Here is a 26,529-nt window from a genome sequence, read left to right as displayed (position 1 = left end):
GGGAATCATAAAACCTAAAATAATTATTTGAAATAATTTTATACCCTAATGCAAACTTATGTGGACCATCCCTGTGTCTGTCAGTTCAGAAGAAATCAAATACAATAAATTTACCCTTGAACTGTTACTGCTTTAGAGTATTTGTCAAGGTATAAGTGTATTCCTTGTGAAATTCTTCTTAGTGTTTTATAATAGACAATTGATGCACTTAAGTTATTGAAATAATGCTTACTTGTTTTTTTAAAGCAATTGGTTTGCATGATTTAATAAGTAAACTGCGTTGCTTTTGTAGTAAATTCAACTTAGAAGTTTCAAATTAAATGCAGGAAATGCAAAGTTAGCTCAACTCTGCATACAGAAGGGGCATTTAAAAAGACGTGTTTTTTTCTTCTTTCAGTTGACTGCCGCGCGATTCTGCGAGTACGCGCCTTGCAATTTTTATCCAAGTGTTGTACTTCACAGAATTCCCACCAGGTGGCACATGGAAGAACTCTGTCAGATCACATTAGATGTATAATCATTCAAAGTCTGCAATGTATAGTATAGTCTATATGCACATGTAACTTAGTGATTGTGTGAAAACAGCTACAATAAATTCTAAACAAATAGACACAGTTCTTTTATATTTGTCTATTACACCAAGTTTCTTCTTTGGGTTCTTCCAAAGTCGTGTGCATTTTCGGAAGCGGAGTCACACAGGTTTTATGTGACGGACTGATGTGAAATAAATCAATTATCTATATATAATAATATCGTTGTTGGTATTGTAACAGTGTTTTCAAAAATCCACACTACATTAATGTTGGCAAACAGCGTTTAATTTCACCTCTGGAGAAAACAGATGTGTGAGGACAGGTGAATGCAGCAAAACTTTACTCAAAACAGAAACCGATTACTCCCTCATGATATTTTATTTACTGTATTATATTTTATGTACTGTAAAAATTAAATGTCCAGGAAAAAGACATTGATAAAGTTTTAAGTTCATGGAGTTAATTGCAAAATTTTTAGGGGGGCTGAAAATAAATTTAGGGGGGCTAAAGCCCAAAGCTGGCCTAACAAAACCCATGCATTTGCTTATGGGCAAACATTAGCAAAAATGAGTCAGCGATAGGAAAGAAGTTTTGTTAATGCAATATATGTATATATTAATGCTATATAAGAACTGTGTCTATTTGTTCAGAATTTTACAAGTTTCTTCTTTGGGTTCTGCCCACGAGTCGTGTGCATTTTTGCGCGCGAAGTCACAGGTAATTCTAGCTACTCTATCTATTCATCCATCCATCCATCCATCTATCCATCTTCCGAAAATGCACACGACTTTGGCCGAACCCCAAGAAGAAACTTGGTGTAAAATTCCAACTTCACCAAGGTGCTTTTCAAGACACTGGAGGACAACGGTAAATAGACATTTTTTTATTTGCTAAATCCTAAGTCTTTTTTTTGTGACGGACTGATGTGAAATAAATCAAATATCTATATCTAATAATAATAATAATAATAATAATAATAATGTTGTTGTTGTTGTTGTTGTTCTAACAGTGTTTTTAAAAATACAAACTACATTAATGTTGGCAAACAGTGTTTCATCTCATCTGTGGAGGAAACAGTTGTGTGAAGGATTAAAGGATTATAAGGAACACTTGTTCAATTTCTCATTAATGCTGGATTTATACAACCAATCACATGGCAGTTGCTTCAATGCATTTAGGGGTTGTGGTCCTTGTCAAGACAATCTCCTGAACTCCAAACTGAATGTCATAATGGGAAAGAAAGGTGATTTAAGCAATTTTGAGCGTGGCATGGTTCTTGGTTCCAGACGGGCCGGTCTGAGTATTTCACATTCTGCTCAGTTACTTGGATTTTCACGCACAACCATTTCTAGGGTTTACAAAGAATGGTGTGAAAAGGTAAAAACATCCAGTATGCAGCAGTCCTGTGGGCGAAAATGCCTTGTTGACGCTAGAGGTCAGAGGAGAATGGGCCGACTTGATTCAAGCTGATAGAAGAGCAACTTTGACTGAAATAACCACTCCCTACAACCGAGATATGCAGCAAAGCATTTCTGAAGCCACAACATGCACAACCTTGAGGAGGATGGGCTACTACAGCAGAAGACCCCACCGGGTACCACTCATCTCTACTACAAATAGGAAAAAGAGGCTACAATTTGCATGAGCTCACCAAAATTGAACAGTTGAAGACTGGAAAATGTTGCCGGGTCTGATGAGTCTCGAATTTCTGTTGAGACATTCAAATGGTAGTTCACTGTACTAAAATGGCCCCTACAGTCACCAGATCTCAACCCAATAAAGCATCTTTGGAATGTGGTGAAACGGGAGCTTCGTGCCCTGGATGTGCATCCAACAAATCTCCATCAACTGCAAGATGCTATCCTATCAATATAGGCCAACGTTTCTAGAGAATGCTTTCAGCACCTTGTTGAATCGATGCCACGTAGAATTAAGGCAGTTCTGAAGGAGAAAGGGGGGGTCGAACACCGTATTAGTATGGTGTTCCTAATAATTCTTTAGGTGAGTGTGTATATACACTAACACTATGAGTAAAAATTAGTTAAAACGTGAGTACAAATAGTTGGGATATTTGTGTATAAATTAATGTATTAACACTAAAATTACTGATGTTTTTATTTTCTGGTGCAAGTCACGAGGTGTTATTCACCCCTGCTGAGATTTTCACAGTTCTTTAGCTTGATACTCTTGTTGTGCAAACCACCCATTACCTGTGAGGCCTGGCACATTTGCGCAGGGTTAGTAAATCTATTGTTAATAAAAATGCTTCCTTGGCATATGACTTAATCTTTATATTGCATAAGTATAATAACAATATTAAAAAGTCAATATTGTTACCTTTATTTTGAAAATCTCACAACTAGTGTTGACTTTATTATCTTAATATTACTGTTAAATCATGCATTATAATGACTTTAAATGACTAAATGACTTTAATGACTAAATGACTATTATTACACATAAATAGTGTCATGTCGATGTCATGTCATGTCCTCAGATCTTTTTGTCTTCAAAGGACCGAATATTCCATGCCTCCGCTCTTTCGGAGGGCGATCTCCACACCGTTGTTTCGGCGCATTCCTGGGTTAAACAGTTCAATCTGGCAGACGTGCACGAGACAGGAATCCCCCTTTCTCCCACGCCATCGCCGGATCAGGAAGTTTTCCGTCCACTTTTCAGTTAGAAGAGACGCTTGGGCTATATCTCCTGGGACATCATGCTTCCTGAAAAGAAGCATACACTCCTCACCAAGCCGTGTAGACTGACATCTTCCCTGGTGGGGAAGAGCTTCAGGCAGCTGATAAGGCTGGTGCTCTACTGCACACCATGGCAGTTTTGCAGGCTTACCAGGCTGACCTGCTGAAAGACTTGAGCACTGGCGGGGCTCTACAACGTCGTTCCTGGAATTACGCTGAGCCACAGACCTGTCTCTTTGTGCAACAAAGCAGACAGTTCATGCTATCGGCTGTTTTTATGGCTGCGATGGTGTTCCGCAGAGTTACTTGTGGCTAAATCTCACTGGAAAATCAAGGATAAGGATCGTGCATTCCTCCTTGATACCCCACCTGTGTCCGATTTTGGATCTTCGCGGGCTGAACCGCTATCCAAAATAAGACAGGTTTAAAATGTTGACTGTCAAAGTGTTTGCTCTCAATCCAACCAAGGGATTGGTTGTGACAATTGATCTGAAGGACGCATATATTTCACATGGAAATATTGCCACAACACAAGAAGTTCCTGAGGTTCGCTTTCGGGGGCAAAGCTTACCAGTATCGGGTCCTTCCATTTGGTCTAGCTAACCTGCACATTAGACGACTAGCTATGCTGGCTCAGTCTCAGGAGCTAGCGCTTCGACATCGGGATGTCGTCCTAGCTCATCTCTGTTCCTGGATTGAGACTCAATGCCATAAAAGCGTTCTCTTTCCTGCTCAGAACACAACATTTTGGGTGTCACCTAGGATGTGATCGCAATGCGGGCACAGGGGTCTCCTGCGCGTCAAATCCATTCCAACACCCTGAAGGAAACCAAGCTAGGCCAGAAAGTGACTGTTCATCACTTTCAAATATTTGTAGGTCTCATGGCAGCTGTGTCCACGATGCAACCTTTGGGCCTCTGCACATGAGATTGTTTCAGTTGTGGCTAAAAGCAAGGGGATTATACTCAGGGCCATACCCCGAGGCAAATAAGGGTTACGCGCCAAGGTCTTCGTACCCTTTCTATGTGGTTCAGACCCCGGTTTTTGACTTTGGGTCCCACTCTACGTGCGTCTTTTTGTCGTCGCAGATGCTAACGACAGACGTTTCCCTCACGGGCTGGGGTGCGGTCTTAGATGGCCGTCCACCCCAAGGGAACTGGAGAGGCCATCTTCTCACGTGGCACATCAATTGCCCCAAACTGATGGCTTTTTTTTGGCCCTGAAACACCTCCTCCAGCAGTTAAGAGGCTATCATGCCTTAGTGCGAGTGGACGACACTAGGGTAGTCTCGTACATAATCACCGGGGCAAACTGTGCTCGCGCCGCTTGAGTGAGCTAGCACACCAGTTCTGCTTTGGGCACAGGGCAAGTCATACATGGACACTATGGACAACTCCACGCACATCTACACTACATGTTTACGTTTACATTCTGGACCATTGCACAAAGACACTTTAATAACCTTGGCACAAAATCACTTTTTCTATGCATATTTGCACACCATTATATTTCTATTTGTACAGCACATTTTTATTTTCAGTTTCTATTTTTAGTTCTATTTTTCCTAGTTAAATTTATTTTATTTTTTTATTTATATTTTCTATCGTATTTCTTTTATTCATATTTACTACTATTATAAGCTTCAATTCTCTTTTTAAGGTCACTGGCGGTCGTGTAAGTTTTTCACTACATTTCGTACTGTGTATGACTGTGTATGTGACAAATAAAATTTGAATTTGAATTTGATTTGATTTGGTGCATGGCGGAACATGTAGACCCAGTCCACTGCCAAATTGTTTCAGTGCTGGAGTTCTGCAAGAAGTTACTCGGGCTTATGCCCTAGTACCCTCGGAATGTACATAGCCGCTATTTCGGCTTGTCATGTTCTGATGGATGGGGACTGGCTGACACCCCTCCCAAACCACTAGAGTCAGCGCCTGTCTGGCTTCTGACCCTCAGGATGGTTTTTCTTATAAATCACTTTGGGAGATCTGCAGGCTTCCCTTCCTGCCTAGACTTTGCCCCTGGGCTAGTCAGAGCTATTCAGCATCCTCACCTGAACTATTTTTATTCTTGACAATGCACCCTCGAAGCCTTCTGTCCTCTGCCTTTTACAGCTACGGAGCAGGATAGGTTTCACCTACTATCTCCAGTATGCACTCTTCAGATTTACGTCCACCGCACTAGCTAGTGGTGTAAGTCAGAGCAGCCTTTTTTCATCACATCAGGGAAAGATGCTATTGCCCTAGCCTACGAGGCGCGTGGTCTCACTTCGCCTTGAGGAATCAGGGTTTATCCAATCAGGGGGATTGCCTCATCTATTGTGCTGGCAAGAGGGTTTTCCCTGCAGCAAGTGTGTCATGCGGCAGTTGGTCCTTTCCGCACACATTTGTGAGATTCTATAGTCTGGATGTTCATGCTACTCCGGGCTCACAGGTCCTTGAATCAGCCTCCCAGAGATTGTTCCGAGACCTCCTCTGCCTTTGTGCGCACACGCTTCACAACCTTGGGTTCCAGACACTTGGAGTGCGGTGGCGTTGGTATTCTCGTTCCCATAGCGTTTTCACGCAGCATCGAGTATAGCCTTTAAAAGGGAACATCTCGGGTTACTTTGCAGTAACCCTGTTCCCTGAAAAGGTGGGAACGAGATGCTGCGCTCCAATGCCGCACTGCCTGCAAGACTGGACGTCCTTGTCAGGAAAAATTTATCTGAGGAATGTTCCCGGTTCACTCCTATTTATAACCTGCAGGTGCGCTTCATCAGATGATGTCACCTGACCGAGGTTATATATGCCAAAATTTGGCGTGTTTGGCACACACATGCTTCACAACCGGCAACACAAAAGGATGTTCCCATAGCGTTTTCACGCAGCATCTCTGATTTGGTGAAGCACCCCCTCTCTGTTTCACACACACACACACACATTAAAGGTGAGAGAGAGAGAGAGAGAGAGAGTGTGAACCGGCATGGTGTCAAATTATGCACGCGCACACACATAACACACACACACACACTCAAAAACTGACACACACTAACGACGAGAGAGAGTGTGTGTGCAAACCTGCGCGGTGTCAAATTATGCGCGCACACACATAACACACACACTTTGCAGCACAAGAGAAAGAAAAACACACACACATAACACACCCACTCAAACACTGACACATAGTAAAGGCGAGAGAGAAAGAGGGCGTGTGTGTGTGTGTGTGTGAACTGGCGGTGTCAAATTATGTGCACACACACAACACACACACTCTGCAGCGCAAGAGAAAGAAAAACACACACACACACACAGATTGATTATACCAGTAAGAGATGAGCACTAAGACTGAGCAGGAGAGATGAATACCTGCAGCGCCAGAGAGAGAAAAAACTTTGGCTCAGTTGTGATGACGTGACACTCGGTGTAAAAACAAGAAGTGCATGCGTTATATACAGTAGTTGATCAATTGGAATGGTTATTACCGTCGCGCTCACCGCTGCGTAAAAACGTCAGCGGCCAAAATAAATCAGTTGCATTTCAAAGTCATTCGTAAAATGGCCGCCAGGTGGCGCAAAGTGACATTTTCGCTCGTTGCCGTAAATACAACAGTGACCGTTATACAGCGTATCTCTGTATGGGTTTATTGTTATTTAAGTTCTGGATTATTTTAGGTACTTTAAACACATTGTTGGGTTGCTCATGTTGGCTCATATGAGATGTAGTTTACAAATGAACACCTGGTTGGGTTATTTTGACCCAACAACTGGTTTATTCATTATTCTTTCCTTTCTCCAAATATCAGCCTGCAGAATGTTTGAAATATTACTGTTTATTGGGTTACAGGTGTAGTTTTAAGAGTTGTTTAGGCAGGAATGCGTGTGTATACAGCTGAAAACCTCCATCAGTTATTAAAGATAGCGGCTATTTAGAAAACATGCCCAGTGATTTCTGGCTTCAGGAAATCTCCCGGCGCTCTGCGCATAACACCGGGCCAACTCATGTCGGAAAGAATTTATAAATGGTTTCTAAACATGGGCTATTGTTTTTTTACTTATAATATTTGTTAATTTAATTTAAATGAGGTTTGGGCTCAGGACTTCGACTCGGCATCGTGATTCTCCTCTTTAATTTACTCCATAGTTTTAATCAGCGCTCAGCCGCATGCATGAAGTTTTTCAGAGCGCACCAGCAGAAGTAGACTAATGATTATGAACGCGTCGGGAAAACAGCAAGCAGACTGACTCTGACAATTTAAAAAAACGTTTGCGTTCATTTTCTGACGCGCTCAAGTTCACCAAAAACAATACAGAACAGCGCAGCTTACAACACTTACAAAATCACAACACTTACAAAATCATTAAGTTTTTTCGTTATTGTGAGTGCGCCTAAATAAAAGTTAAGTCTTATAAAGGCATGTAGTCTTATATAGTTTTTGCACATTAATCTGACACAGTTTTTTCAGCCTGTCACGGCGTGCGCCCAAATCAATATCGCTCCTCGCTCACTAGTTAGGCGGCCTCCCCTTCAGACATGCGAAGCAGCGGGACCGCAGAATTACACATGACTGGTGAGCTATCGTTGCTATCGTTGCCCGGGCTTGCACCCCACGCTATAAAATACTCTGGGTTTTTTTGGGCTACAGTGGATTTTACTACGCGCTGTGTATGCAGTGCGCGTGCAACAACGCGGAAGTGCGGCATGCAAGCAGGGCAAATGGAACGCGCCCCAGGGACTTCAAAGGAGCGAGAGGTGGGAGGGGGGCGGTACGGCCATCCGCGGAGAGCAGAGTCAGCGCGAGCAGACGGATGGCCATTGCACTCACACCGCGTAGTAAAATCCACTGTAACCCAACAAACCCCAATCATCACCAGCCGTGCCTTATTCCGTCATGTCATGTGGGCATTATAAGCTTTGTATTGAAAACTTCTAACTAAAAAGTGGCAGCTGGCACGCCTAAAAATAGACGCAGGTTATTTTTTTAATATTCTAAATAAAAACCCTCCGATTTAATTTCCTATAGTCTAACCAGCGCTCAACCGCACGCATAGTTTTCCCGAGCGCGAGGAATTTTTTTGTGCTAAATAATGTTTATGCAGTATAAAAATTCCTATTAATCCTGGGTTGTTCTTTTAGTGTCACTATAGTGCTTTACAGTGCCAGACAACATTCAAATACAAATTATCCACCCTCCCCAGGTGTGAATCGGCTGTTCTCACCTATACATTCAGAGGAACTGAAATGCACTTCTCCCCACTTTAAAAACCTCTTGAATCTGAGGCTCTTCTGGAGACTTTCAGTGATTTCAATTTGTGTAATTTTAATCTCCTGGATTCTAGATTCTAAAGTTGACATTGTTATCTTTTTTAATCATTAGAATGGAAGAACTTGTTATTTTCCTTATGATAGCATAAATTGCATTGTTTTTAATCAGTCTATACACAATAATATTCTTTGGTATTTCTATTTATTTATTTTTTTTAAACGGGTATGGGGGCTATCTTGGTTCATTAATCTCCGTGCCTGGTTTAGGTTTAGTATTCAGTGCGCATCTGTTATATTACAACTATCATAACACTCAAATACCTTTTATTGGGGGTTAAGTGACTGATGTCCCTAACATTTTTCAGCTGAGCCTTTGTTTCACTGAAAACGACCGCGACACCCCTCTCTCTCACACACACACACAGAGCCGACCAAATCATTAGCACGTCCCTCCCCCAAACAGCACAGACATTTACTTTCTATCCATTTACTTACACCTGAATTGAGTTGTTTGAGTAACATGGGTCGAACCCGTTACAAATCATAATAGTCTACTGCATTTCATTCTTATAATAACGCAAAAATACAAGCGGGGCTGAAAGACCGACATCTGCTGACGCAGTAGAACGTCCTAACACTGTTTAAATTTTATGGTCATTTATTTCAGTTAATAAATCTACTATAAATTTAAAGAACACAAGAAATAAGATGACACAAATCCATACACGCTTTTTTTCTAATTACAAGTGATAAAATCAAAAGGCTCACTGTGTTAACATTTATTGTGCTTAAATTTTATCCTAATAAGATTTGATTTAATTTGAATTTTAGAACAGTGGCAGCTGGAACACCTAAAACAGATGCAGGATTATTTTTTTATAATCTAAATAAAAATGCTTTTTTAAACGTGGGCTATTGTTATTTACATGCAATATTTGTTAATTTAATTTAAATGGGGTTTGGTCTCCGGAATGTTGAGCATCAGGATCCTCTTCTTTACTTTCCTACGTAGAATCAGCGCTTAATCGCACGCATTAAGCTTTGTAAATTCGTTTAATGTTTAATAGTAAATAATGACCCCCGTTGCGCTGTACCACCGCTCGGAAAACCTTATGAAATACAAGTTTAGGACAATTATGATGATCTGCCACGGCGTGCGCGTGTGATGGGTGTACGCCCAAATCTACTATAACTACTCCCTCACTCCGTAGGCTCCCTGAATAGGCGGCAAAGGGACGGGGCCGCCTATTTGTGCCGGCTGGCGATAATTAACGTTAATATGATCTCGGGCTTGCTCCGCATTATAAAAGCAAGGCGCGGAGGTTTGTCTGAGGTCTGGGAAGTACGTGATGTAATGGAGAATATAAAAAAAAGCATGTCAGTGGGGAGATGTGACGCGCCCCAGGGACTTTAAACAAGGACACTAGAATTCCGCCCTTTGATCTCCGCGCTGAGGACAGCGCAAAAAAGAGCTGCGCGAGCTCCCGCGGCATCTTCACTCCCGCGGCATCTTCACTCCCGCACCATGCCCGCCCTCGCAGCCCCGCTGTTGAAGAGGAAAAGTGTGGTTAGGTTTTTGCGTCAGCAAGAACTCGCGCCAGCCATCGACAGCGGGAGAAGCGCCGTCACGAGGGAGCGTGCAGGAGCGCTGCCTCCGCGTGCTCAGTTCTGCCACTCGCACCAACACTTAGCATCAGCTGTGTGCCCGCATGCCAGTGTGGCACAGCCCCCGGAACTGCACATGCACAACCTTTATCCCATTCTTTCCTTTCTCCCTCCTTCAACACTTTCCTTCCCCATTTTACCTAAATAAATTAGCCTTTTCCCGTAAGACCTCGCCTCGTGTCCGTGCTTTATGGTGCCGCCCGTGCAACATGGGTCGAATCCGTTACAGATCATAACAGTCTACTGCATTTCATTCTTATAATAACGCACAAACACAAGCGGGACCTGAATGACCAACATCAGCTGACGCAGTAGAACGTCCTGACAATGTTATAATTTTTATGGTCATTTATTTTAGTTAATAAATCTACTATAAATTTAAAGAACACAAGATATAGGACGACACAAAACCCTACACGCGTCTTTTCTAATTACACGTGATAAAATTTAAAGGCTCACTGTGTTAACATTTATTTTGTTTAAATTTGATCCTAATAAGATTTAATTTAATTTAAATTCTACATTTGTATCGTCATTTTAGTTCTGTGATTATAAATTTGTTTAACTACAATGTTTTACTTGATTTTATCCGCTACTACGAGCAGTTCTAAAACTCTGTGTCTCATTAATCCAGCAGAGAATGAACTAAGGCATGAGGGTCAGCCTGTAGTTATATAGCGCCACTCAACGGTAAAAGCCAGCAAACGCACAAAGCCAAACGGTACCGCCGAGCGCGGCGACGGTAGGACCTACATTCCGATTGATTAACCACTGTATATATATATATATATATATATATATATATACAGTGGTGTGAAAAACTATTTGCCCCCTTCCTGATTTCTTATTCTTTTGCATGTTTGTCACACAAAATGTTTCTGATCATCAAACACATTTAACTATTAGTCAAAGATAACATAATTGAACACAAAATGCAGTTTTTAAATGATGGTTTTTATTATTTAGGGAGAAAAAAAATCCAAACCTACATGGCCCTGTGTGAAAAAGTAATTGCCCCCTGAACCTAATAACTGGTTGGGCCACCCTTAGCAGCAATAACTGCAATCAAGCGTTTGCGATAACTTGCAACGAGTCTTTTACAGCGCTCTGGAGGAATTTTGGCCCACTCATCTTTGCAGAATTGTTGTAATTTGAGGGTTTTCTAGCATGAACCGCCTTTTTAAGGTCATGCCACAATATCTCAATAGGATTCAGGCTAGACTTTGACTAGGCCACTCCAAAGTCTTCATTTTGTTTTTCTTCAGCCATTCAGATGTGGATTTGCTGGTATGTTTTGGGTCATTGTCCCGCTGCAGCACCCAAGATCGCTTCAGCTTGAGTTGACGAACAGATGGCCGGACATTCTCCTTCAGGATTTTTTGGTAGACAGTAGAATTCATGGTTCCATCTATCACAGCAAGCCTTCCAGGTCCTGAAGCAGCAAAACAACCCCAGACCATCACACTACCACCACCATATTTTACTGTTGGTATGATGTTCTTTTTCTGAAATGCTGTGTTACTTTTACGCCAGATATAACGGGACACGCACCTTCCAAAAAGTTCAACTTTTGTCTCGTCGGTCCACAAGGTATTTTCCCCAAAGTCTTGGCAATCATTGAGATGTTTTTTAGCAAAATTGAGACGAGCCTTAATGTTCTTTTTGCTTAAGTGGTTTGCGCCTTGGAAATCTGCCATGCAGGCCGTTTTTGCCCGGTCTCTTTCTTATGGTGGAGTCGTGAACACTGACCTTAATTGAGGCAAGTGAGGCCTGCAGTTCTTTAGATGTTGTCCTGGGGTCTTTTGTGGCCTCTCGGATGAGTTGTCTCTGCGCTCTTGGGGTAATTTTGGTCGTCCGGCCACTCCTGGGAAGGTTCACCACTGTTCCATGTTTTTGCCATTTGTGGATAATGTCTCTCACTGTGGTTCGCTGGAGTCCCAAAGCCTTAGAAATGGCTTTATAACCTTTACCAGACTGATAGATCCCAATTACTTTTGTTTTCCTGAATTTCTTTGGATCTTGGCATGATGTCTAGCTTTTGAGGTGCTTTTGGTCTACTTCTCTGTGTCAGGTAGCTCCTATTTAAGTGATTTCTTGATTGAAACAGGTGTGGCAGTAATCAGGCCTGGGGTTGACTACAGAAATTGAACTCAGGCGTGATAAACCACAGTTAAGTTATTTTTTAACAAGGGGGGCAATCACTTTTTCACACAGGGCCATGTAGGTTTGGATTTGTTTTCTCCCTAAATAATAAAAACCATCATTTAAAAACTGCATTTTGTGTTTACTTGTGTTATCTTTGACTAATAGTTAAATGTGTTTGATGATCAAAAACATTTTGTGTGACAAACATGCAAAAGAATAAGAAATCAGGAAGGGGGCAAATAGTTTTTCACACCACTGTATACATATACACTCAACAAAAATATAAACGCAACACCTTTGTTTCTGCTCCGATTTTTCATGAGATGGACTTAAAGATCTAAAATTCATTCCAGATACACAATATTACCATTTTTCTCAAACATTGTTCACAAATCAGTCTAAATGTGTGATAGTGAGCACTTCTGCTTTGCTGAGATAATCCATCCCACCTCACAGGTGTGCCACATTAAGATGCTGATCTGACATCATGAGTAGTGCACAGGTGTACCTTATACTGCCCACAATAAAAGGCCACCCTGGAATGTCTGGAATTTTATTAACATAAAATTGCGTGTGTGGCAATTTTGGTTCACCACTATTCCATGTTTTTGCCATTTGTGGATAATGGCTCTCACTGTGGTTCGTTGGAGTCCCAAAGCTTTAGAAATGGCTTTATAACCTTTACCAGACTGATAGATCTCAACTACTTTTGTTCTCATTTGTTCCTCAATTTCATTGGGTCTTGGCATGATGTCTAGCTTTTGAGGTGCTTTTGATCTACTTCTATGTGTCAGGTAGCTCCTATTTAAGTGATTTCTTGATTGAAACAGGTGTGGCAGTAATCAGGCCTGGGGGTGACTACAGAAATTGAACTCAGGTGTGATAAACCACAGTTAAGTTATTTTTTAACAAGGGGGGCAATCACTTTTTCACACAGGACCATGTAGATTTGGAGTTTTTTTTCTCCCTTAATAACGTAAACCTTCATTTAAAAACTGCATTTTGTGTTCAATTATGTTATCTTTGACTAATAGTTAACGTTTTTTGATGAGCAGAAACATTTAAGTGTGACAAACATGCAAAAGAATAAGAAATCAGGAATGGGGGGCAAATAGTCTTTCACACCACTGTATGTATAGTCATATAGCGACCCTCAGCGGTAAAGCCAGCAAATGCACAACACTAATGCCGTCGCTGGGAGACAAGGTGGTAAAACCCTTATTCTGGTTGAGTACCATATGTATGTAAAAAGGTAAAAGATTTGGTACTTTTGGTTGGAATACATCACGACCTGGTTTGGGAACAGCACGATGCAAGTTTTTTTTTACACATTTTTTTAAGTAAGTCAAAATAGCTGCAAATAACTTCAGTTAAAAGAAGCATTATGTTACTTGTAATCTTTTTGTGTTTCAACATATAGGTAAAATGGTAAAATTAATATTATGAGAGTATTGACAGGGACAGAATTCGAAACATTAAATAGAACAAGCTAACAAAAAGAAATATCCAGGCTTGTGTTTGTGAATGGACAGACCCACTGTAGCTGTCAGATGAGTAGATTGTGCTGTGGGGAAGATGTGGTCCAGAACATATCTCAGGTAAACACTCCATGTGCAAAAGGGACCAGGATCTACCTTGATTGGTAGAGAACTGCAGGTGGACACTGTCATTAAAATATATCAAAGTAAACAAAGAAAGGACAAAAATTAATATTTTAGACTTTTTAGCAAGTATTTTCTCAACTGTTTATAATAGCTGTTTTTTCATAATATATGAAACAATATTACTCTAAACAAGGCTATACAGTAAATCTTAAATATTATCAGGTTAATAAAAGGTTACTATGCCTAGAAGAAGAAAAACAACACACAACTGTAGTAATACTGCGATCATAACACTGCATCCAGAAACTTGTAAATGGGGCACCATGGAATAGTGTTAATTCAGACCCATAAGACATCATGACTTATTTTTCTATTGCTCCAAGTCTAACCTTTTTTCCCCCAGGTAAGCCTTGGGGAAATGGCCAAATAATTTTGCCCCAATCCTTTGAGTTATTGTTACATTGTGCATGTGGAAATGCTATAATTGTTACTATTAAGCATAGCGGTTATTTCTACTGTTATTTAATTCTTTATAATGTAACTTCAACAATTACTTAGGTCATGATTATTGTTATTAGTTTTTGTCTGAACAAGTGTCTTCCTTACAGCATCAAAAATACATTGTGATTATATACCAATTATTTATTTAACTATTTATTTATTTATTTAATTATATAAGAAAAATAAAGGTATGGTAATGAAAAAATGCTCATGTAAACTAAGCTATGTTGTGAGGAACAATCTTCTTCTAAATCAATTGTCAGCAAGAAACATCAGTTAATAGTGGAATTCAGTACAAAGCAGGAGAGGAACTACCAGACCCGCCTCATAAATAAGAGCCCAATGGAGAGAGTGGACAGCTTAAAATACCTCTGTGTTTACATCACGGAGGACCTGTCATGGTCCTGTCACTTTTCCTGTCTTGTTATTTTTTTTAAGTAAAACATCACACTTAAACCCTGCTGCTAAGTCTGTGAGCTATGAAATTTAAAGTGGGTGTGGGTTTGACCTTTTGTCTTAGGGTAAAACAGTCCTTTTTAGGACCATGGTTTTGGGACCATAGTACATACTATTAGGAAAACGTTTAAATAAAAAAAGAATTATTTTATAAAAATATCTGTGATGTGCATAAATATGTGAAGAATCATGTTTGATTGAGTAAAGATGCTTTTTTTTCTTTATTTATATATTAAAATTGTGTTTTTTTTATTTGTTGCCTCAGGGCAACATTATGCAGTTAGACCACTTTGTTTGAACAGTAACATGCATGGATGGAAATGTGCAGGGATGCTGTTTATACATTATATATATATATACTGCAAGCAGTGCTGGATTTCCCATTTATCAAGTAAAAATGTATTACAAATTTTGCTGCGCTTACGAAACGCTCACAGACCAAGGTAGTCACAATCCAAGGTTCCACTGTACTATTTTGTTCTATGCATCAAGTAAGTTAGTAGAGTTATATTGAACATATACAAGATACATCAAATAATAGCCTCCCAGGTAAGAGTGGACACCTGTTAGTAGGCTTGTAGGAGCCACATCCAAGATCAATAGAAAACTGGGCCATATGTGTGTAGGCATCAGGCATCAGTGGAAGTAAGTGCAGGTAATTCAGTGCCCAGACATGACGATTGACTCCAGCATGAGATCTCTGCTCCAGACAGAACCGAGTCAGAGGAGTCTGAAGCTCTGTAGGCAAAGCCACTGACACCACATTAGGGATCTAAGAGAAACAGGAAAAATGGTACTGAAAGGGAAATAAAGGTAACCATAGAGACAACAGTATAGCAAGGAAAGAACGGGAAAGAAAAACATTTAAGACAAACTAAATTATAACACATTGTAGAAAGGGTGATGTGTGAAGTGAAGTTATTTTCAGCCATAGTTGTTGCAAGCATGTAGTTGTCTGACCCTCCTTAGAAGAAGACACTAATTCCAAGGCCAAAAATCAGGGGATAGTGTGCAAAGGTAGATTTACTCAAGTTAGCAAACCAAAATCTATATAAAGCAGAACATTATGCTTATATATTAAGCATAATAATATTGACTTAGACTATAGGATATCTATTCAATATTAAAAGGTTTTGCAACAAACAGCTATGGCCAAACACAGAATGACACAAATATTAATTTTTACATTTTTAAAGTCTGCTGCTTCTGTTTTTTTTTTTTTTTATCTTTTTGTCAGATGTTACTATGGTACATTGAATTATAATTACAAGCATTCCATAAGTGTCAAAGCCCTCACCCCCCCAACACATAAAGTTTATGCAAAGAGTCAATAGATGCAATGGTGACCCATTTTTCCCAGACCTCTGCAATCTGCCCGTCCATGCTGTCAATCAACTTCTGGGCCAAATCCAGGCTGATAGCAAGCTATTTTGCATAATCAAATGCTTGGAGTTTTGTTAAATGGTAGTGCTCAACTTTTCTTCTCCTGACAATATTTTCTCAGAATGCCTTAAAAAAATCAGAGAAAATAACTTTACCCCAGTCCTCAGCAGTCAACTTTCTTATTCGTTGCAAAATCAGTCTGTCCCTGATGTTTTTTTTTTCTGGAGAGAAGTGGCTACTTTGCTGCCCTTCTTGCAATGTAAGAAGGTGAGCACTAGTATCAGTCCTGTGAATACAGCCATGAATAAAGAATGGTACAAAAACATCCCATAAAAACAACTTCTCACAACTATCCAAGAACAGTTTGGTGACAAACAATGCTTTTTCACAATGATAGATTACCTTACAACGTAGCAAACGTGATAATTAAATGGCTTGAGGAACAAAACATCTAAAAATTTTGATGAAGGGCAGGGCATAATTGCAGGGGTTAAGATAAGGTTAAGTTCTCATTTGGCGCTTTTCCACTGAGTGGTACGACTCGGCTCGGCACGGCTCGGCACGACACCGCACGGCTCAGTTCGACTCAGTTTGCGTTTCCACTGCAGTTTAGTACCGCTTTAGAGTGGCCGTGATTATTCACGTGTCGTCATAGTTGCGCCGCCTCTACTGCCGTGACATCATCTAACCGCGCCACAACAAACACACAACAATGGAGCATATGGACGGAATGGTGTTCTTCATTCTCGGCATGTGGATGTTTTTAACAGCAAGACGAAGGAGTTTGTTTCAAAAGAGGCTGATGGCAGCCAAAGAAAACACAGCTAAAAAAGACAAGAGAGTTTGGGAACTTTTACAACAACACGAAGACACCGACAACTTGTTATCTCGGCGACGCACAAGGGTAAGCATCTAAAAAAAAGCTCATCACTAGCTAACTTTTATCACTGTTGCTAAGCATATAATAAACTTAACTGCCAGTGTAACATTAAAATGCAGATTCTGTATATTACAGATCTTCCACATTTTGCAAAAAAGTCGCCGGAACAGACCATCTGTTTGAACATTTAACCGTGCTTCAGAGTGGTGGGATGTGATTGTTTCCGGTTTTACAAACACTCAGTGGCTGGAGAACTTTAGAATGTCTGAAGAAACATTCATCCACTTATGCAACAAACTGCGTCCAGCGATGGAGCGACGGGACACAAACTTCCGTGTGTGTGTACCTTTAAAGAAAAGAATAGCCATCGCACTGTGGAAGCTTGCAACAGGTGCTGAGTACAGAAGTGTTGGAAATCTTTTTGGTGTAAGCATAACAACTGTGTGTCGGTGTGTTCAGGAGTTCTGTGCAGCAGCAGAAACCCTGTTGGTCCCAGAGCTAATTCGTTATCCAGATCAGGAAAAGTTTAAAGAAATGGCTGCCTACATTGAGAACAGGTGGGGGCTCCCACACTGTATTGGTTCTATTGATGGATCACACATCCCCATCATAGCACCAGAGGAATATCACTGTGACTATTTCAACCGTAAAGGCTGGCACTCCATCATCCTTCAAGGTGTTGTAGATGGAAAGGGACTTTTCTGGAATGTTTTCACAGGACTGCCTGGAAGCCTGCATGATGCTCGGGTTTTGAGACTTTCAACACTGTGGGAGTTGGCAAGCCGTGGAAACCACATACCAGCTAACACCAGAAACATAGGTGGGGTGAATGCTGGCTACTACATTCTAGGAGACTCTGCCTATCCCCTGCAGAACTGGCTCTTAAAACCATTCATTGACACTGGACACCTGACAGCAGAACAGCAGGTCTACAACATGAAAATCTGCAGAGCACGCGTAGTTGTTGAAAATGCCTTAGGTCGATTAAAAGGAAGATGGCGATGCATTATGAAAAGAAATGACTGTGCTGTTAACCTTGTGAAGTCCATGGTGGTGACATGTTGTGCTCTACATAACCTTTGTGAAAGTCATGGTGAGGCCTATGAGAATGCTTGGGATTTACCCCCAGCAGCAGAGACTGTGGTGGCAGTGCCACAGGCTGTAGAGGAGGAGGGCAGGGATGTCCGTGCAGGTCTGATGCATTACTTGAGTAGCTAACTATTCACGTAGCATGTTCTGTAAAGTGTATTATCAATACATTTTTTAAATACCATTTCAAACTTTACAATGTACTCCTTGTTTTTTTTTTGGTTTGTATTGTGGCGGCATTAACCATTTGTCTTTATCAGGAGGTACTTTACCTGCTCATGCAATAATAAATCTTAAATATTGTCTTGGGCTACATGTATCTGATCAGATTTTTATTGAAGCACAACACAATTTTACAGTTAACAATATGACCAAAAAACACTAAAAATCTACAAAGTGCAAAAAGTGAAAATATAAACTGTAAACTTTACAGTGTGCACATGTACGTAGTGCACAACGGACATACAACAGACAAGTAGAACAAAATAAATTTTAACGTTAACAGAAGAAACTGTTAACAGTGTGCAGACATGTAGTGCAAACATTATTAAAAAACAAACACAAAAACAAAACACCTATGGCATTAGTCAGCAAGAGAGTTCTCTTCCCGTCGGCCACTCATTGCCTGGAAAAGCATCCCCATAACATTGAGGAATGCTTGATTGAAAGCAGCCGTCTGAGAGTGTTCCTCTGCCCTCAAGGCCGCTTCCTGCTCCCTCGCTTGTTTAGCCTCTTCCAGTGCCATCTGCAAGTGGCGCTCCCTCTGGGCACGGTTCAGCTCCTGCTGCTCAATGTCTGCCACCTGCATCTCTCTTAATGCAGCAAGATGTTCCTGATGGTGCAGGCTCCGTTTCCTCTTGCCTGGACCAAAGCATAGAAAATTGGAGTGAAAATGAGAGAAATTATTTTTGAAATTCATTTGATTTTACTCTATCACATTTACAGTATCTATGGTATTGTATAATATTATTTATGGTATTAAACTATTTATGGTAAGCAACAGTAATTCATGAGACACGGTATATAAGGATATATATCCTATATTGTGATATCCTATTTGTACATATTGATATATGAAATATCAAATGTGTATTGTACCCGTTAACACACGCTGCGGTGTCGTCGTGCAGCTGGAGGCCGATGGTGTTGGCGGGCGTGGTGGAGACGCTGCTAGCACCGCTTGGGAAGAGGAGTCGTCGTCGTTGCATGTAGAAAGTGCAAGTGAATCGATCGTGGACAATGAGTCTGAAACGCAAAGTTTGTCTAATCAGTTGGGAATGCACAAATTACTGCAACACAACAACAACAAAAAAAACATGAACATCATGAACAATAGCACTACCACTGATACATGTTAGCTACTAGGAGTTTGTGCTTCATTAGGCCATGATTTTACAGTCAAATTGCGATATAAAATAAGCATCGACGGTCAATTAAACCAGTAAAGTTACGATTTCAAGCGTTATAAAAACACAACGTACCATCCTCGATCGTGTTCTCCAACAACAATGGCGTGGCCGAGTCCAGGGCACCCTCCCTTCCTTTGCTCGTTGGTCTGCCTCCGTAGATTGCGTCCATTTGCGTCCATTTGGCCATTTGGCCTGTTTGAACCACTCCGGCTGTTGTGGTCCTTTATACCTCTGTAGTCGCTCTTCATTTTTTTTAACTTGTCCCTACACTGTTTGTAAGTCCGATGGTAGCCGTGTGCAGCCAAGAGCTTAGCGACCTCCTGAAAAACTTTTTCATTCCGCGTCGCCCATCAAGCTCTCGCTGGATCCGCTCCTCGGCTACCAACGAGAGGAACGTCTGTACTTCCTCAATAGACCATGAAACAGCCATTTATTTAGTTAATACAGTACAAAAAGGTGCGTCCGATCCTTCGCTGGCTGTGCTAATAATACTAGTGGTTCTGTTGTGTCTCGTGTCGCAAGTTCAGTGACGCAGTAATGACAATTTTTTCCGGCCAATCGGTGACCAGCAGAGTTTACACGTCACGTTTTGGTAACGGTTCGGCGCGCTTGGAACCTCGGCTGAGGTGGTACTAAAATAAGGACCAGGTACCAGGTACTGTTCCCAGTGAAAACCCCCCAAAAGTAAGCTGAACTGAACCGTGCCGTGCCGTACTATGCAGTGGAAAAGCACCTATTAAGTGGCCACACATCACTTCCACATTTCCACATTTCTGAATAGGCATGTAGTCCGTTGCCTAGCAACATCGAATGATTGTGTTTGCTTCGGTTATGACATAGTGAATCGTGGTGTTTGCTTCGCTTATGACATAGCATACTTTATTATCTGCTGTGGTAGATCTGATTTATTCAATCGCAATAATAAAGCTTTATATCCTCAGGAGGGTTCTTTACATTGTTTTAGCGATAATTTCATAGAAGCGAGTTCAGAACTAAATCGCTGCTCCTGCCCCATCTAAAGCATTGTCACACTAAACACACATCCGAGAAGTTCAGAAGCTTGAAATAGAATAAACAAACTAATGAATTTTCTTAAAACGTTATAAAATTAAGTAGAGCTAAATCCCTAAATCTCCTTATATATATATATATATATATATATATATATGATGCTTAGATAGTATGCACGATCCCTTGCGCCATCTGCTGAAAGAAATGAGAATCGCAGGTTGGAAAAGGAAGGAAATGTTATTCCGCCACACAGCTGTCAGCAATTCCACGTAAAATAAGAGCAAAATAGCTTTCTACTGGCTTTTACTGGTGTGATTTTGAAAGTTTTAGCATGCAGGGTGATTAAGCTCACAGATCTAAGAAAAGTCATGAAAGGAGGGTCCCGGAATTTGAACGAGTGTGAAGTATTATCCCCCCCCCCCCCCCGTGGAATTATGATTAAGAGAACAAAAATATGAAGCATGGCCAAAAAGCATGGCGTGAATCAGACCAATCAATTGCTGACCTTGAATCAGAACAATGATTCGACGAGGAAACTCGTCAAAAGTCTAAGCTAATCCAGCCCAAGCCCAAGCCACAAATAAGCTAAAGACATCACCAATGTCAAGACTTTTAAGAACTGATGAGAAGGATGATTAAAGAGTTGTTCCAAACTGAAAAGGGGGGAAAGAACAGACCATTGACACAGATCAACTGTCTTATACCTTTCACCACAGTAACATACTTCGGTCCTTATACAGTGGGAGCCACGTCAAACAGCCGCTTGGAGCATGATAGGTCCATGAAAGGACCGTGACAGGACCATGATCGATCCGTGCACGGAATGTGATCCCCCGCGATGACGTAGTTAACGATGCCCCGCCCCATAAACGCCCCCATGCGCTTTCTAAAAAGATGGTTGCAATGCTGTATAATTCCGCCAGATGGAGCATTGACTGCTTCAGTTAACTGCAGTGTCCAAGCAGCCGGTTACTATATTTAATATATATATAACATAACTTATGTCAACATAGTTTCATAAATAGATGATGTGGTAAAAAAGAGGGATAAAAAACGATTCATAAAACAGATTTAAATCCCTCAATACACAATCCATGATGCTTATGCTATTTTTAATTAATTATTAAATTAATTGATTAATAAAACTACTTATTGCAATATTTTTCACGACATCCTTAATAATACTTAAAGACACGGTAATATCTGTAATTTATCTATACCAGTCGTTGTAGGTATGGAATACAAATGCGGGCTATGTAGAGTATTTTACATTATGGTGTTTTTATCTATTTCCGTTTAATACACTGGTAGATAATATTTTGCTGCAAAGTAAAGCTTGAAATTTAACTCCTGCTTGAGTTTGTTTTCGTTATATTTTTGATGTTTTTTTTCGCTGATAGTCAAAAATTGGCATAACAAATCGATTAATAACGCATAATATCTGAAACAAATATCTGTTCATACGGATCAGTATGTCTTTAGTCATTTAACCAGCATAACGTTTCCCCATCAAAGATCTGATGGGGCATTAATCACTTATCACTACGGTGAATAGATGCGGCAGCAGAGACAGATTAAATCCCCATAAACATTCACACCTGAACACAATACTAACAGAACTAAACAGTTCCACAGGGTCAGCGCCTGTTATCAGGACAGGAATCACCTACAGGATACTACTGTAATTTTTACTGCTTATATATTTTTGCCATAGTTTCATTTGGTTTTACGCGATTTCATGTTTTATTTGTCTGTGTGTGTGAGAGAGAGAGAGAGAGAGAGAGAGAGAGCGTCCGCGGGAGAGGGCTAGTATTGTGATTTATCCAAGGTTACTAAAGACTGGCTTACTACTACTAATAAAAATATTTCAATGTAACCCATGGGTCTCAATCACAAAAAATCAGCCAACGCTGTAAACAGATGACAAGACAAATTATATAGGCTACTCTGAAACGTTAATTTGAACATATATATATATATATATATATATATATATATATATATATATATAAATTACGGGGCTTCTCAGTCTTTCGTTAATTTTAGTACTGACTCGAAACCAATGTGGCTTATTAAAGATGCACTGTTTTATTGGACATGGCTGTTTTGTAATGTTCTGCAAAATAAACACTGTCTACGGTTCGAATATACTGTGAACGTCTCAAAGTCACGTCTCTAGATCCTTCTGCAGTAATGTTATTGTTATTGGTGTAAATTATTAACGTATCGATGTATTTCACTTGCAGACAAAATAGTCTAGTAACGAAAGTAACAAATTTGTCACTACTCTTCTCTCACGCAGCACGGCTAAAAAGATAATAAAAATGACACCAATCCTGCCATGATGCCACCCTGCCCATACACAACACTGGCTGGGGAGATGAACTCAGACTTTACAAAACTTACTATTATTTCATGAGATGAAATTAAGCTAGGATGAAGAGAACAGAAATTAACTCTCTGTGCAGTATCTAAGTAGAGTGTAACTGGAGCAGCCACAAAATGCCCCCCGTCTAACTCTGTTTAAGAAAAGCTCACAGACACCAAACCTGCAGCACCAAACTGTAATTTTTATTATCTTTTTAGCCGTGCTAAATAAGAGAAGAGTACTGACAAATTCGTTACTTTTAATAACGTGATGTTTGGTTGGATATTATATAATTTCCAAGTTTGATAGTGTCGATTTTAGAGTGCATTATACGTGCAATGTAAAAAGGAAGTAAATAAACACGTAGCAATGCAAAGAGGACAGAGCTGCGAAATATTTAAGCAATATAAATTCCAAAGTGTGATCATAATGGATGTTGTTGCTGCTGTTTAGGTAATTGGTTCCACCGTGTTACTGAACGCAACTGTGTTCACAAAACCGAGCGGAGGGAAAGAAAAACACTCGCTAACGTGTTTGAATGAAAAGGGGCGGCGGCTTTTCTTTGAAGATAGCGATTGCGTAATGGGGGGCAATCCGTGGCGGGGGGGTCGGGCATAACACACCTCTGAACGTCTTTTGTCTTGTAAATGATTATCTTCGTTCACCTTCCCATCCCCCACAGCACACACACTCTCTACACTGCTGCTATGTCTGTTGGGGCACTTAGTTATACACAGCACTTTAATGTATGAAAAACTTACTTCCTGGTTTGTTTTATTTTAAATATTGCTTATTACCTTTTCCCTCAAAATAAACATTAAACATAAACAACATGTTATCATTGTGTAAGGACAAAAGGCAAGTTAAGGACAAAAACAGACTCTGCGCTTGTGTTTAGGACTGATGCTGAACAGCTGTGTTCATAGGTTTAATTAACGATTTACAAGACAACAGTTAAAGCGTTTGTGGATGAGGTGTGTGTGTGTGTGTGTGTGTGCGCGCTCCTGCATTTCTCCGTTGGTTTAACACAAACATTTTGGGCGCAGACAAGTAAGCCTGAAGTACCCCTCCCCCCGCCAAACACACACACACAGAGCAATTAGCACCATGTCATAGTCAGTATTCTCCACTGAGGTTTCTTACCTTCCACTCCTTCTAAGTTTCTTAAACCCCCCCCAAAAAATTATACTGAGAAAAAAATTATTATGGGTCACATAATCACAAACTAGCACAGATACATATGATTAAGTGTTTAACTGTTGTTTTCATTTGTTTCTATAACCAGTAATAATAATAATAATAATAATTATTATTATTATTATTATTATTATTATTAGCCCAACTCTTTGACTATTTAAAACAATGTCGGGTCCCATTTTTTGCACATTGAAGTTGTTGGTTTAAGTAAATGTATTTTTAAATACACAATCCCCCAACAATTAAAACACGCACACATGACTTTAAAAATAAAATTTATTCTTCCAAAACTAGTCAAAGGTAAAACAATAATTTGTATAAAACAGGTGAAAACATGTTTAATTTTTGCTTAAAGGTCATTAAAATACCCGGATAACACCAGCTGCTTATCAGTCTCTATCTGGTTCTTTTATATTAAAATATCATTTTTTTTATATTAAAGATGGAACTGTTTAATTCTTTGTTTCCCCCCTAAAGTATCAGACGTTTTGCAATTCTATGTTCAGAACATAAAGTAGACCTGACCAAACATCATTCTAAAGCTGTTGCACTGTGACGTCATCCTACAGCTCCCTCAACAGCTTGTTCAGGCTCCTCCAGTAGCTCCAAAAGGCCAACCGTCATCCGTCTGACCCCCCAATCCTCCACAGCGGAGCTCTGATTAAAGACAACAGGAGAATTTAGTGAAGACAAAGATAAATAAACTTTACAGAATATCTAGTTATAATAAATATAAAAGATATTAGTAAACCTACACCACAGAGTGTGTAAAATACTGTTTTGGGGAATTCTGGAATGTAAATAAACTGGGATAATTTTAACCATTGAACTTTGTTAGTGTTAACCCCCGGTCTGTCTGTATTATCTACTGCATTAAATTAAAATGCGCTTTTCATACAAATAATTTAGGCGACATAACACTCGTATATATTAGTTAATCTCTGAAGCCAAACTATAACTTCCCGAGTACTGAAGCCCCCCTCACCTCCCCACACACACACACCCCCCCCTCCCCCCACACCTCCACACACCCACACACACCCACACCCACCCTCCCCCCCCACTCCTTAACTGATAAACACTTTAGAGTTTTTATCCAGCTCGGTAACTAAGCGCTCGCGCTACCGCGCAAAGTCACAGCCAAATTGAGAAAAATATAAACCGGGTTATGAGCGTTTAGCTCGCGAGCTCCTGTACATCTATCCTCAGCTTGTGTCCTTCATGAACTGCATCACATTATATTCACAGATATAACCTGCAGATTAACTCTTACCCAAAGAATAAATAAATGCTGAATTTATCCAGACAGCACGCGGTCAGATTCTAAAGGCATTTTTATAGAGCACAAACACTTTTTATCCGGTAGTGCAGCTTTTGTAATAGGGACATTAATAGTGTTTTCGAAGCTTTGGTGTCTTTTTTTAGTTAAAGAGGAGTGACATTGTGAGTTTGTGACACTGACAGTAAGCTGTAATGTTAACTCCAAACTTGGTAAACAGATCATTAAGTTATCTAAAGTTACATCTGACCGCTGCTGGTGCTGCCAGTGATTTTCAAAATGGCCGGTAAAAAACTAAACTGGGAAATAAACTGTAAACTAATCCCAAACAAATTTTATAAATTAAAACACCACTTACCGCGAATAGTCCATTAAGCCGCCATCTTCATCTCTAGTGCAGTTTGGTAGCGTCAGTTCGGCGGGGGTGGGAGCGGGTTGTTAAAATCACGTGATTGCAACTCAGCGCAGCTAAATTGCTGGCTTGTGTTAACGTGTCCCTGAGAACGAAGCGCCATCTAGTGGTGGAACCAGGTAAATACATAAATAGGGCTTGAATGGGCGTGTTTACTGTGAAATCTTGACACGCCTTTCTCGAAGCAAAAGGAGGGGGGACTACGGCGTGCATAGGGCAGCCGTACGCCATTCGTACGCCATTCACACGGCCGCGGCTATTTGGCGTGGCTCCATCTGTAGGAAGGTACATACAGATATTTTATTCACTTTTGTAAACAAACACCTAATCACCCTCCTCTGTCTGCACTGCTAAGCCCAACCTCTAGTAGAGAGGAGTTGCTCCACACATGCGACACTAGTTTTTTTTGCCTCAACCTATTTGTGTCCTTGTGGCCCTTTCTCTTTGTGTTTGTCTTTCTTTTTTCCTTGCATTTTCTCTTTTTTTGATCAGGGAATTATCTTAACCAAACTTGAGTACAGCTCCCAAAAATTAGGTTGACTCTTTCCACCCAAAATGGAAGTAAATCATTGTCAGTCAATCGAAACAACCAGATTTGGGATAAAGCCTAGCCAAAAAGCACCCCTATGTCGTACCAGACCATACAAGGTAACTA

General features: G+C 40.3%; 1 protein-coding gene across 1 annotated transcript in view; it reads right to left on the bottom strand.

Annotated features, from left to right (window-relative positions):
* Positions 1–26,529, bottom strand: part of reln (reelin) — a 1,039,407-nt gene that overhangs the window by 483,984 nt on the left and 528,894 nt on the right. Inside the window, exons 18-19 of the mRNA XM_053500241.1 lie at positions 15,410–15,618; positions 13,820–13,948 (exon numbers count right to left, since the gene is read on the bottom strand). Of these exons, the coding sequence (XP_053356216.1) occupies positions 13,820–13,948; positions 15,410–15,618 (338 nt within the window). The remainder of the gene's footprint in view (positions 1–13,819; positions 13,949–15,409; positions 15,619–26,529) is intronic.

This window comes from Clarias gariepinus, chromosome 7 (assembly GCF_024256425.1).
Source record: "Clarias gariepinus isolate MV-2021 ecotype Netherlands chromosome 7, CGAR_prim_01v2, whole genome shotgun sequence".
NCBI lineage: Eukaryota > Metazoa > Chordata > Actinopteri > Siluriformes > Clariidae > Clarias > Clarias gariepinus.
The sequence above is the reverse complement of the archived record's forward strand: the minus strand, read 5'-3'. Positions and strand labels throughout refer to the sequence as shown.